The sequence below is a fragment of the Rhizophagus irregularis genome, chromosome 10 (assembly GCF_026210795.1).
Source record: "Rhizophagus irregularis chromosome 10, complete sequence".
NCBI lineage: Eukaryota > Fungi > Glomeromycota > Glomeromycetes > Glomerales > Glomeraceae > Rhizophagus > Rhizophagus irregularis.
In genome coordinates, this window is record NC_089438.1 from 318,991 (window position 1) to 331,985 (window position 12,995).

At 27.3% G+C, this 12,995-nt stretch overlaps 1 protein-coding gene across 1 annotated transcript; it reads left to right on the top strand.

Moving 5' to 3' along the window:
• Positions 1–6,285: 6,285 nt before the first annotated feature.
• Positions 6,286–8,762, top strand: OCT59_001643 (uncharacterized protein; the record flags this gene model as incomplete). Its single annotated transcript, XM_066143970.1, has 11 exons — positions 6,286–6,309; positions 6,429–6,524; positions 6,631–6,708; positions 6,775–6,880; positions 6,962–7,003; positions 7,080–7,172; positions 7,304–7,363; positions 7,431–7,619; positions 7,879–8,051; positions 8,127–8,454; positions 8,518–8,762. The coding sequence occupies 11 exons, from the start codon at positions 6,286–6,288 to the stop codon at positions 8,760–8,762; spliced, it is 1,434 nt and encodes a 477-aa protein (XP_065995178.1).
• Between the last annotated feature and the right edge of the window lie 4,233 nt (positions 8,763–12,995).

Sequence of the window (12,995 nt, forward strand, 5' to 3'; positions counted from 1 at the left end):
AAAAATTCCTATTAATATTATTTAAAAAGCATTATAAAAAACTACCAAAAAAATCACCACTGATAGCAAAGTAATTATTATTTTGATCCACAAGAAAATGAAACTTTTAATAAATTTATTATACCTTATTCATAAATTCTAACGTAATACTTGCTGGACTATTTAAAATTTTCAGAAATACAAACATATTTTGATCTTCTCTTTCCCAATTTCGATTTTCATAATTCCAACTATTATCACAATAACAAACTTTAATGCATCCGTCAATCCAATTTGCTCTGTACACTTTGCCAAACTCATCATCTTCTGCAATATATTTAATATCATAAAGCCTATCATAAGGTATCCATTCTAATGCATTTTTTACCTCATAATAAGTATGTACTGGTAGCTGAGTATCCTGAATAAATTCATCAATATCATTATTACCACTAGTCCAATTTTTAAAATTTTGTTGAAAATGTATTGAATTACACACTTCATTACATCTTTCACACATATCATTCAAAACCACCATAAAATTCTTTGTTTCTGAATCTCGAGTTATTCCATAAACTTTATGAGATACTGCAATCTACAATATATTAAAGTTAGAAATATATATTGAAATATTAATAAAAATAAAATTTTAACTATTTGTTTTTAGTGAATCTATTCCTCACCCTGGGCGAGACTTGATATTCCTCACCCCAAGTTGTAAATTGTCAATAATTTATTTATGACCTTCTTAAGGTATTAAGTAAAGTTGTAGAGCAGGCAAAATCACCTATAAGTTATGATTTTGAAGACTATACGAAGATTTAAAAAAAAAATCTTTTTTGTCAAAAATTACGTTGTTCCTATTTTGAAATTATCGGAAAATGATCGCATGACATCATTTTATAGGGTGAGAAATCACCCAGATGAGAAATAAATTTTTAACCAACTGGCAACTTAATTCACAAAATAGTGATAAATTATACCTTATTTATAAATTCTAGTGTAACACTTGCTGGATTATTTAAAATTTTCAGAATCACAAACACATTTTGTTCTTTTCTTTCCCAATTTTGATTATAATTATTCCACATATATATAAATCCATCAATCCAATTTCCTCTATACCATTTTCCAAGCTCATCATCTTCTGCAATATATTTAATATCATAAAGTCTATTATAAGGTATCCATTCTAATGCATTTTTTACCTCATAACAAGTACGTTCAGATAGCTGAGTATTTTGAATAAACTTATCAATATAATTATTACCACTAGTCCAATTTTTAAAATTACATTGAAAATGTATTGAATTGTACACTTTTTTCAAAACCACCATGAAGTTCTTGATTTCTGGATCTTGGGTTATTCCATAAACTTCATGAGATGCTGCAATCTATAATATATTTAAAGAAGTAATATTAGTAAAAATAAAATTTCAATTAATTGTTTACAATTTTTTTTCACAAAAGCCACAGGACAATGTGATTAATTTATATTTCAATCCACAAAAAAATGAAACTTTAATAAATTTTTTATACCTTATTTATAAATGCTAAAGTAATAATTGCTAGATTATTTGAAATTTTCAGAAATACAAACATATTTTGGCCTTTTCTTTCCCAATTTTGATCTTTATTATCCCAATTACTCAAAATATTATCATTTATACATCCATCAGTCCAATTTGCTCTGTACACTTTACCAAATTCATCATCATCTGCAATATATTCAATATCATAAAGTCTATCATAAGGTATCCATTCTAATGCATTTTTTACCTCATAACAAGTATGTTCAGATAACTGAGTATCTTGAATAAATTTATCAATATCATTATTACCACTAGTCCAATTTTTGAAATTCTGTTGAAAATGTATTGAATTACACACTCTATTACATTTTTCACATATATCATTTAAAATCACCATAAAATTCTTAGTTTCTGAATCTTGAGTTATTCCATAAATTTTATGAAATATTGCAATCTACAATATATTAAAGTTAGAAATATTAGTAAAAAAAATTTCAACTATTTGTTTTTAAACTACTGGCAACTTATTTCACAAAATGGTACAATACAATGTGATTAATTTATATTATAATTCAAAAAAATGAAACTTTTGATAAATTTATTATTATTATACCTTATTTATAAATTCTAGTGTAATACTTGCTGGATTATTTAAAGTTTTCAGAATTACAAACATATTTTGATCTTTTCTTATCCAATTTTGATTATAATTATTCCACATATATATAAGTCCATCAATCCAATTTCCTCTATACAATTTTCCAAGCTCATCATCTTCTGCAATATATTTAATATCATAAAGCCTATCATAAGGAATCCATTCTAATGCATTTTTTATCTCATAATAAGTATGTACTGATAACTGAGTATCTTGAATAAATTTATCAATATCATTATTACCACTAGTCCAATTTTTAAAATTTTGTTGAAAGTGTATTGAATTACACACTTTGTTACATTTTTCACATGTATATTCCATAACTACCATAAAATTCTTTGTTTCTGAATCTTGAGTTATTCCATAAACTTTATGAGATATAGCAATCTACAATATATTAAAGTTAGAAAATTAAATTTCAGCTATTTGCTTTTAGACAACTAGCAACATATTTCACAAAATGATACAGTACAATGTGATTAATTTATATTATAATTGAAACTTTTGATAAATTTAATATACCTTATTTATAAATTCTAGTGTAATACTTGCTGGATTATTTAAAGTTTTCAGAATTACAAACATATTTTGATCTTTTCTTATCCAATTTTGATTATAATTATTCCACATGAGATATATAAATCCATCAGTCCAATTTCCTCTATATAATTTTCCAAGCTTATCATCTTCTGCAATATATTTAATATCATAAAGTCTATCATAAGGTATCCATTCTAATGCATTTTTTACCTCATAATAAGTATGTACTGATAGCTGAGTATCTTGAATAAATTTATCAATCTCACTATTATCGCTAGTCCAATTTTTAAAATTTTGTTGAAAGTATATTGAATTACACACTTTATTACATTTTTTACATTTATATTCTAAAACCACCATAAAATTCTTTGTTTCTGAATCTTGAGTTATCCCATAAACTTTATAAGATACTGCAATCTACAATATATAAAGGAAATATTAGCAAAAATAAAATTTTCAATTATTTGTTTTTAAAAAACTGATAATTTTTTTCACAAGTGACCATATACAATGTGATTATTACATATTATAATTCAAATAAATGAAACTTTTGATAAATTTATTATACCTTATTTACAAGTTCTAATGCAACACTTGCTGGATTATTTAAAATTTTCAGAATTACAAACATATTTTGACCTCTTCTTTTCCAATTTTGATTTTCATAACACCAACTACTGTCAACAAAAAAATCATCAATACATCCATCAACCCAATTTGCTCTGTACACTTTGCCAAACTCATCATCTTCTGCAATATATGTAATATTATAAAGTCTATCATAAGGTATCCATTCTAACGCATTTGCTACCAAAACTGTATGTTCTGACTGCTGAGTATTTTGGATAAACTTATCAATGTGATCATTTTCGCTAGTCCAATTTTTAAAATTTTGTTTAAAGTGTTTTGCATTACATTCAAAATTACAATTACATGACTTAATCGGCTTTTTAGCACTTTCAATAAAAGAATCCATTGAAGTTTTTTAAACTAAATTTATAATTAATACATGTAAAAGCAGAAATTAAAAAATTTTGGTCCGATGCTTTATAAATCTTTAAATAAATAAAATCAAGAACAATACTTATGCATAATTATGTATTGCTGATCTAACATGATGTGGGCTGAAAATTTTACAACCGATTATTCGCCAATCATTTTCAATTTACAATTGCACGACTTGCACGTAGATGAACAATTTTTAGGTATTATGACATATAATTTATTTTGTAAAGTTATAAACTAATTATCCATTATCTAAAACTTAATAATGTAATAAATATCAGTCATTAATATATTTAATAGGACCCAGAATATATATATATATAAGGGTCAGGTTTGAGTTTGCGTATTTTGAACTAAAAAAATCATGAAAATCTTTCCTTTTTTAGATAATTTTTGATAATTCCAGTCAAAATTTTATTTCCTATTATAGGAACCGACTGACATTATCATAATTCCGGCCCTGAAAAAATGCGTACAGTTCATAGTAAAAAATTTTTTTCATTACCTGACCCCCTATATATAGGTCCTTAATGTGGAAATAACTTTTATTCTAAAAACTTAGTCTAAATGGTTAAATCTATTAATTTATATAATTTTATATAAATTTATGTAAGAAATTATTTAACTTTATATAAAAATTATAAATTTATAGGCGGATTGCTCACTTTTTTTTAAGTTCTATTTAGTTTGTAAGAAAAAATAAGCTTTAAGTTTGTAGTTTAAAATAACTTCATTATCTTTATTTAATTAAGTCTAAAAGTTTACTTCAATAGGTTAATACCTGTTGTTATCACATGAATTTTTAAATTTTCTATGTTCAATACTAATAATTAATTTTTTACAAGTTACTTGGTCGTTAACAATCGTTAAAAAGTAAAAATGCTTACTTATTTCCACTCATTTGAACATTTTATAACTTCGCACTTATGTGCTATAGAGTGAATAGATCACATGAATTTTAGTTAATGCGTCATAAATAACTTTATTTAAAAATACACAAATTAATTTAAATAAACCTGCTTCAATTAGATGATTTATTTGAGTTGTCAAATATCCACTCAACAACAAATTTTTTAAACAAAAAAAAATTCTTTAAATTCTTATTCTTTATTCAATATATTTTTACAATAACAAATTAGAGTTTCGGAATAAAAAATAGCGCCAATTTGAGAATTTGAAATTAACTAATTTTTGAAAGAAAAATAATGATTTAAAACATTAAAATTAATCCAAGATAGAAAAATAACTTTCTATTTAAAGTATCTAAATTAGTAACTTTATTTCAGTCCTGATATAATGTAAAGTACAATAGATAAAGTCTATCACTATTTTTGCATTTTATAAAAAATTTGTAAATTACCTCCGTCAATATTGGCGTTTCTAATTGGGCGATACCGAAACACGTGATGATTATCACATGATCTTTACATCATTTTCCATTTTTGGCCACTCCAATTTAATAGTTTGTTTAACGTACCCTACCCCCCTCATTTTTGAAAAATTTTTAAAAATAAACAAACATATGTTATATCATGTGACTTATAATAGCATCACCGATCTGTATAATATTTAAAAGAATTTCTTTCCAGTGTATTTTGAATCTACCAAAGCAAATGGTATAATTAATAAAAGTAATATATGTAAACTTATTAATTGCTTTATCTGTAATAAATTAAGATGTATTTTTAGTAAAAATGCATTGAGTGATAAAGAAAAAACTATGTTTATTTTTAAATGTTTACTTAATTTGACCCCCCTCCCCCCCCCCTCAATTTTTATATAAAGTTAGGATGTTAGACAAACTATTAAATTGGAGCAGCCTTTCCATTCTCACCGTCAATTTTAACCCAAACGAATAAAATAGTAATACTAAATCTAAAGTCAATATTATAAAACTGTCATTTAAATTAATGAACCATAAATTCATGTCTAATTTAATAAAACTTATCAAATATTTTGATTTTAAAATACATTAAAATTTCAAAATTTAGCAAGAATAAAATTTTCCAAGGATTCTATTCTTCTAATATTTTTTTTTTTATTTTACTTTTGATCGATTTATTGCAAATTATCTCAATATGAAATAACTAGCAAAATAAAAATGGTACTATAAAAGTTAAACTCACATGGTAATCATAGATACATATACTACATTACATTGTTAACGGCGGGCACGTCTCAGACTCTGTCAACTATATTACATATTAGAAAGACAATAGTTTTAACATAGACTCTATCAGTAAGACACACAAAAACAATACACAAAAATATAACACAATCGCACAGTTCGTTTTTAATACAAGAGTTTATTGAAAGTTAATCTCAAACTTATATTTTATTTTATATAAATATACTTAAAAATAAATATAACGTAAATAAAATTTGATTACTTATATTACTTAATCATCTGATTTCTATTAAGTGATTTTTACTGCGCCTTGATCTACGTAAATGAAATTCCACTTTAGGATTCATTGAAAAAAAAAGTTCACATGACGATGGGAATATTTAAATAAATAAAAAATTTGCGCTTTAAGGAGACAAACTTCTCCACTTTTTCTAACGAGAAAAATGACACTTAAATCTATTAATAATGTATATTTATAATTATTTTATTTACAGTGTACTTTATATGAATTTCTTTATTCTCGACTACGTCTTTTGGATAAGATATTAATTAATCTATTCTCCTTTTTCTATATATAATCTGTTAGTATTGTAAAGGTTTATTAAATAATCCACCACCAGGTATTAGTGGCAATCCTGTTGAAGATGATCTTTTTCATTGGAAAGCAACAATTATGGGTCCTGTATGTATTTTTTATCGTATTAACAGCTTATGTTCAAATGCAAATGCGTAGTGATGTACGGCTGATTTAATTCAGCTATTTTTCTTTGATATTAAAATTTTATTAGCCTGACTCCCCATATGAAGGTTGTGTATTTTACCTTGATATTCATTTTCCAGAAGATTTTCCATTTAAACCACCAAGGGTATGTTTGTCATGTATCCAGTTTCGTAAGCTTCAATTATATACTTACTAATGTATATTATACTAGGTTAGATTTATAACAAAAATCTACCATCCAAATATCGATAGTAATGGACATATAGACTTGGATATTTTAAAATATAATTGGTCGCCGGCTCTTTCTACCTCAAATTGTAATTTTATAATATTTATTATAAAAATTGTATCACATTCTAATAATCATTAATCTTAATCAAATCTTTTATTCTATCAAGTACTCTTGTCAATTTGTTCATTTTTGACTGATCCAAATCCAGGTATACTATATTATGTCACCATCTACATTTTATATTTGCTTGCCACTCAATCAAAAATAATTAAACAATGAATTAGATTGTGGTTTAACCGAAATATCAAATCTATACAAGAATGATCGTAATCGTTATGAAGCTATTGTTAGGGAATGGACTCGTAAATATGCTTCGGGTGAGTATCCTTTAATTAGAAATCTTAAAAGCCTCAATGTTTGTTTTTAAAGATTATATAATTTTGTTTATTTTTAAAGAATAAAAAAAATTAAAATAAATGACAAAAGCGATTTTTACCTTTTTATTCAGGAGATAGTGAACCAATGTCGAGACCCAATATTGAAGAAGTATATGAAATTTTAAATGCAGGTACAAAATAATTTAATTTAAACAAAGAATTTAGCAAGAAACTGATGATACATTTTAAATATAATAGATAAGCCCGAATCAGAAAAAAATTGTTATATAGATTGGTTTGAAAAATCAATTGCCGAAGAATCTATCACATATTATGAATATTCAGAATTTAAAAACATACAATATATAGGAAAAGGTTTATTTGGGAGCATCGATCGTGCTTTTTGGAAAAATACTGATCAAGTTTTTGCATTAAAATGTTTCAATGGTGATAAGACAACACTAAAAGAAATTTGTTAATGAGGTATTGAATTCATAATAATTTAATAATTTTAATTTTTTTTTTAATTTTTATTAATTAATTCTTTTACAGATAAAATTACAAAAAAGGGTGGATTTTCATGAAAATATTTTACGGTTTCATGGAATCACGAAAATAGGAAAAAATAGTATGTCTTTTTTATGTATTATATATATTATTAATTAAGGAATTTTTTTTAATGAACTTAACCTTAATGCATATTTAGATATAAATCAAGAATACGCATTGGTTTTGGAATATGCTGATAGTGATACACTAAATACTTATTTACAGCGTAATTTTAATAAGCTTGAATGGAATGATAAATATCGGTTTGCGTTACAACTGGCAAGTGCGGTAGCGTGTATACACGAATGTGATATTATTCATCGTGATTTGGTAATAATTTAATATCTTCTGGTTTTTATTGATTCTATCTATTAGTATTAAACTTTTCTCATTTAATTAAAATAGCATGCTGGTAATGTATTTGTACACCAAAAAAAGTTAAAATTGGCGGATTTTGGCTTATCAAGAAAGATTGCCGTATCAAGCAATAATATAAAAATATTTGGTTCTATACCTTACATTGATCCCAAAGGGTTAGAAGATCAGCAAAATTATAAATTAACTAAAAAGTCTGATGTATATAGCGTTGGTGTTCTAATGTGGCAAATTTCAAGTGGATACCAACCATATAGAAATGATTATTATGACGTAAGATTAGCCGTAGCAATAGTAATGGGAAAAAGAGAAAAAATTATTGAAGAAACTCCTGCTGAATATAGTAAATTATATACAGGTACTATTATTTAATTATTATTTAATTAATTTAAAATTAAACTTTTATTAATTTATTTATTAGAATGTTGGAAATGTGAACCAGATGAACGTCCAAATATTCGAGATGTTGTTTCAATTCTTAAAACCTTGATCTCTCCCGAACAAAATGATACAAGATTTGATGACGTTTATAGAGAGGAAATTATTTCATTAGAAGAATATAAATCAAGTTCAGAATCGAGCGTAGGAGTAGATATAAATAAGAGTTTATCAGTGGGTTCAGCAGATTTTACCGCATCAAATAATGAGAGCAATTCAAGTTTGTAAAATCAAGTATCTGATTTTTAAACAAAAATATCAGGTACAGTAATTTATGTTAGCGTGCATAATTTTTTTTATACAAAAAAAAGTAGTTGATGTTGACTGTCACACTTAAAAATCAATCATTTAAGTTTTATTATTTATACGTCAAATATAAATCTTTTAATTAAAATCGTTCAACCACCCATTTTCAATTGTGTAGCACTACATCATCCTATATTGTATTAAGAACGCCAATTAGTTTTTTTTTTAAATTTGTTTAGGCTGCTCCAATCCAATTCTTATATTATTTTTAATTTAAGCAAATAATTATCAATTTTATTTTATTTTTTTTGGCTGGATATACTTGTTCTAACTAAAAAAATCATAATAAACATATTTATTTATCAAAAAATATAATTATATTGCAGTGATGACCTTGATCCAATATAAAAGATGGAAAATGAATAATTAGCGAAAAAATAATTTGGAAAAAAATTTTTATTAAAATAAAGAATCACTTACCAATAACACTGCAGCATTCTGATCTAGATATAATATACTTATATAATGATAATAAAAAAAATATATAAAATTAAATAAAAAAATTATACATAAAAATAGTATAGATAATAAAGGAAAAAAAAATTTAAGATAAAACATTAAGATAAACAAATCGAAAAAAAATCAAAAATCTAAACAACTTGGAAAATTTCCATGTTTTGGGGCAATAAATTCCGTGAATATGATAGATTTACGGGTATAGCATGGAATAAAAAAAAAACACGGAAAAATTTTTTTATAGGAAAAGTGAAAAAACAATTTTTCGTTAGAAAAACTCATTAACTGGCATTTGGATTAGCCACACAAATTTCACTGATTGGCCATTGGAACTTACGCATGACCCAATAGCATCACTAAATTTCCAGGCAGATCGGCAACCATTATTGGACATATGTCCACTAACTGTCCATTGACGGACCCTCCGTAGGTTGGACGTTATATTATGTACGTCTATGGACGTTCGATCTGTTAAAAAAATTATTTAATATTAAATAGTTTTAATATTAACTAGCCAGTAGTTTATAATCGAGTACCCACGAGCATATTGATTTGGCTGATTGACGGGTGTTGTGTAACTAACGCATTTAGCTAGGATCATAGTATATAATTCATTTCTTTGATGTTCATAAAAATAAAAGAAGGTTTATTAAAATAAGAAGAAAGACAATTGACTAATACAAGTAATCCAATCAGACATGAATAAAGTATAGGAACACTGTGGCATATACGATCAGACATGAATAAAGAATTAAACAATCATGGGTAAAGGTTTAATCAGGCGTGAATATAACAGCATCACTACCCTGGTATGCAGTTACCAGACATACATGAATAAAGGGTCCATTAATACCTAAATTACTTCATCATGATTCTTAAGCTAAATAAATGACCTTTTGCGTACTCTCCTTCTCACTGGTCTACAGTGTTATATTAATATAAAATTAACTACTATATATCTTGATATAACAAAGATAATAGGTAAAACAAATATAATAACTATACACTGTAATACATAACTAATATAACTAATATAACTAATAATAAATTATACATATAATATATACCAGGTAAAATAGATATAACGAGTAAAATAAATATACTATATGATCTTTGTGATAAATCAAACATTCGTGACATCGGTGATATTAGTGACATTGATCTACACTGTTCATTTGTTCTATAAAATTGTCAGGATGACCAATCACGTGACATCACTAATCACATAATAATATCAGTAAATTTATTATATATTATATTTTATTTTAATAAATCGATTTATTTATGATTGATAAATAAGATAAATATAAGTAATTTTATTTGATTGATATTATAAAAAAGTTTATGAAAACACATGAGGGTTGGTAGTGGCAATTGTGTTTAACCTTTGATATTCTAAGATGACATTAGGATCAACCATAAAGGCTGATCTATCAAGGTGAGAAATGCTGACATTATTCCAAGTAGTACACCTGCTAAGGGCTACATAAGCTTGACCAGGAGAGAAGATACCCCCATCTAAGGCAAGAGAAACTTTTTGTAAGGTCAAGCCTTGAGTTTTATGAACAGTGAGCGCAAAACAATTTTGTAAGGGAAATTGAGTGCGCCGAGAATTATTTCCGTTAATATTAAAATAATGATTTTGTCTGTAAATGTCAATATCAATTAGTGATCCTCTAACTGAAAAAGCAACGCGTGCATATTGATCTGTAGGATTGACATCTGTAACTACACCTATAGTTCCATTACATATACCATATTCAATAAGAGAATTATTTAGATACATAACACGAGCGCAAGGTTGCAAGCGTACAAAAGAAGGAAGATTTGTTTTTGACTTAAACATATGGTCAGAAAGAGAGGGATCCCATTGGTCGGAGTTTACAAAATCAGATGATTGTGAAAGTAAAAAGTTATTAGGAGGAACAGGAAGTACATTGCAGATGGATATATTAATTTTTTGAGCAGTTTCTTTGAATCCAACAATATGAGTAGTATTTAAAAGAGTATCAACTGATGGCTGTAATATAAACTCAGAATGACGATTAGTTAATATATTCCATGTTCGTGAAGATATGTTATTTATTTGCACTTCCTCCAAAATTTGGTAAAATAGGGGATCATTGTGTTGACGATGAGGAGTTGTTAAGAATAGAGGATAAAATAAGGTCCATACAGCGGAGCGAAAGACTGGTTGACCAGTGACAGGAGGAAGCTGGGCTAGATCACCTACTACAACAACATTTATACCACCAAATGCGAGGGCATTGTTATGGATTCTTGCAAATAGATTAGAAATGAAATCAAATAATTCAGCTGAAACCATTGAGATTTCTTCAATGATTAAGGTATCCACTTTTTTTAATCGTGCGTTTAATTGAGTATTTGTAAAGGAACGAGTGTAAAAACCTCCTTGTGTAGACGTGATTGATAATTCTGAGTGAATTGTAGTTCCACCTATATTTTGCGCAGATACTCCAGTAGGGGCCAGGAGGAGAAAGTTTGATTGCCTGTTATTAAGCATATTTACGATCATATTTATAATATATGATTTGCCAGTTCCTGCTGATCCAGTTATAAAAAAGTATGGCCATCTGGTACCATCATTTCCTCCCATAAACGTATTGATGGTAGATAAGGCACGATACTGATCTCTAGGGAGCTCTAACATGGCAGTTTCTGGAAGTAATGGAGGAAGGAGTTTGAGATTTTGCATTTGAATTTGTATGATTTGAGTAATAGTTGCGGGAAGTTCATGATGTAAAGATTGAAGGAGCCTATCTAGCATTTCAATGAATCGGGTATTTAATTGTGTAATACATAGCTGCTGGGTAGTTCGAGCATTATTCTGTAATTCATTTAAAAAATCAGGAAATAGGGAGAGGAATTTCTCACGGTATGTTCCATTCGGTGTGATCTTATAATCAGACTCATTTCTTGCAGGTACGTTATGAAGCAATTGCTGGTAAAAATATAGTTCACCATCTTCAATTTTGAGAAATCGATACCTGACTATTATTTCTTTTGTACGTTTTACAACATAATTTCGCAAGTCATCTTGGTAAACAGTCCTTCTACTAGCCACAGGACGAGATGGGGTGATTGAGTATTTTTCAAAATATTGAGGGTAAGTAAGGGTTTCAAATTCGGGAAGATGAGGTCGAGACATGTATTTCATAATCGTGTCATCATAGAATGGGTTAGTATCCTCTTCCTCTAACATGTATATTGGTAATATTGTACGTGATCGTGTGGGAGGGGGTTCAGTAGTTATAAATTTAACGGTTGCAGATGAATTACAGATTGTATGACCTAGAAGGAGAAACATGAGCTCCATAGATCCAAGTCTTCGAGCGACAACGTGTTCCCTTAGTAGGTCATTCTCATTTATGTTAAAGACATGGGAGGGTTCTCTTTTTGCGATATATTTTGACATGTAGCGTGCGAATCCTCTGTCTGTTATGTATTGTGCATTCATATGCGCATCCCAGATCAGAAGAGTTGGAGCATGGTAGGGTACAACCCAGGAATCAGCCTCTGTCAAACATTTGTAAACATAGCGAACATTTCCTTCTTCGTAGTGTGTTGTCTGGCTAAAGGGTTGGGGAAAACCTTTTTTACAGGTTTGACCTAGCGGGGCGGGTCCTTGGCACTTTATATTACAGGTATGTATCTGATTAGCGATAACAGCAGAATATA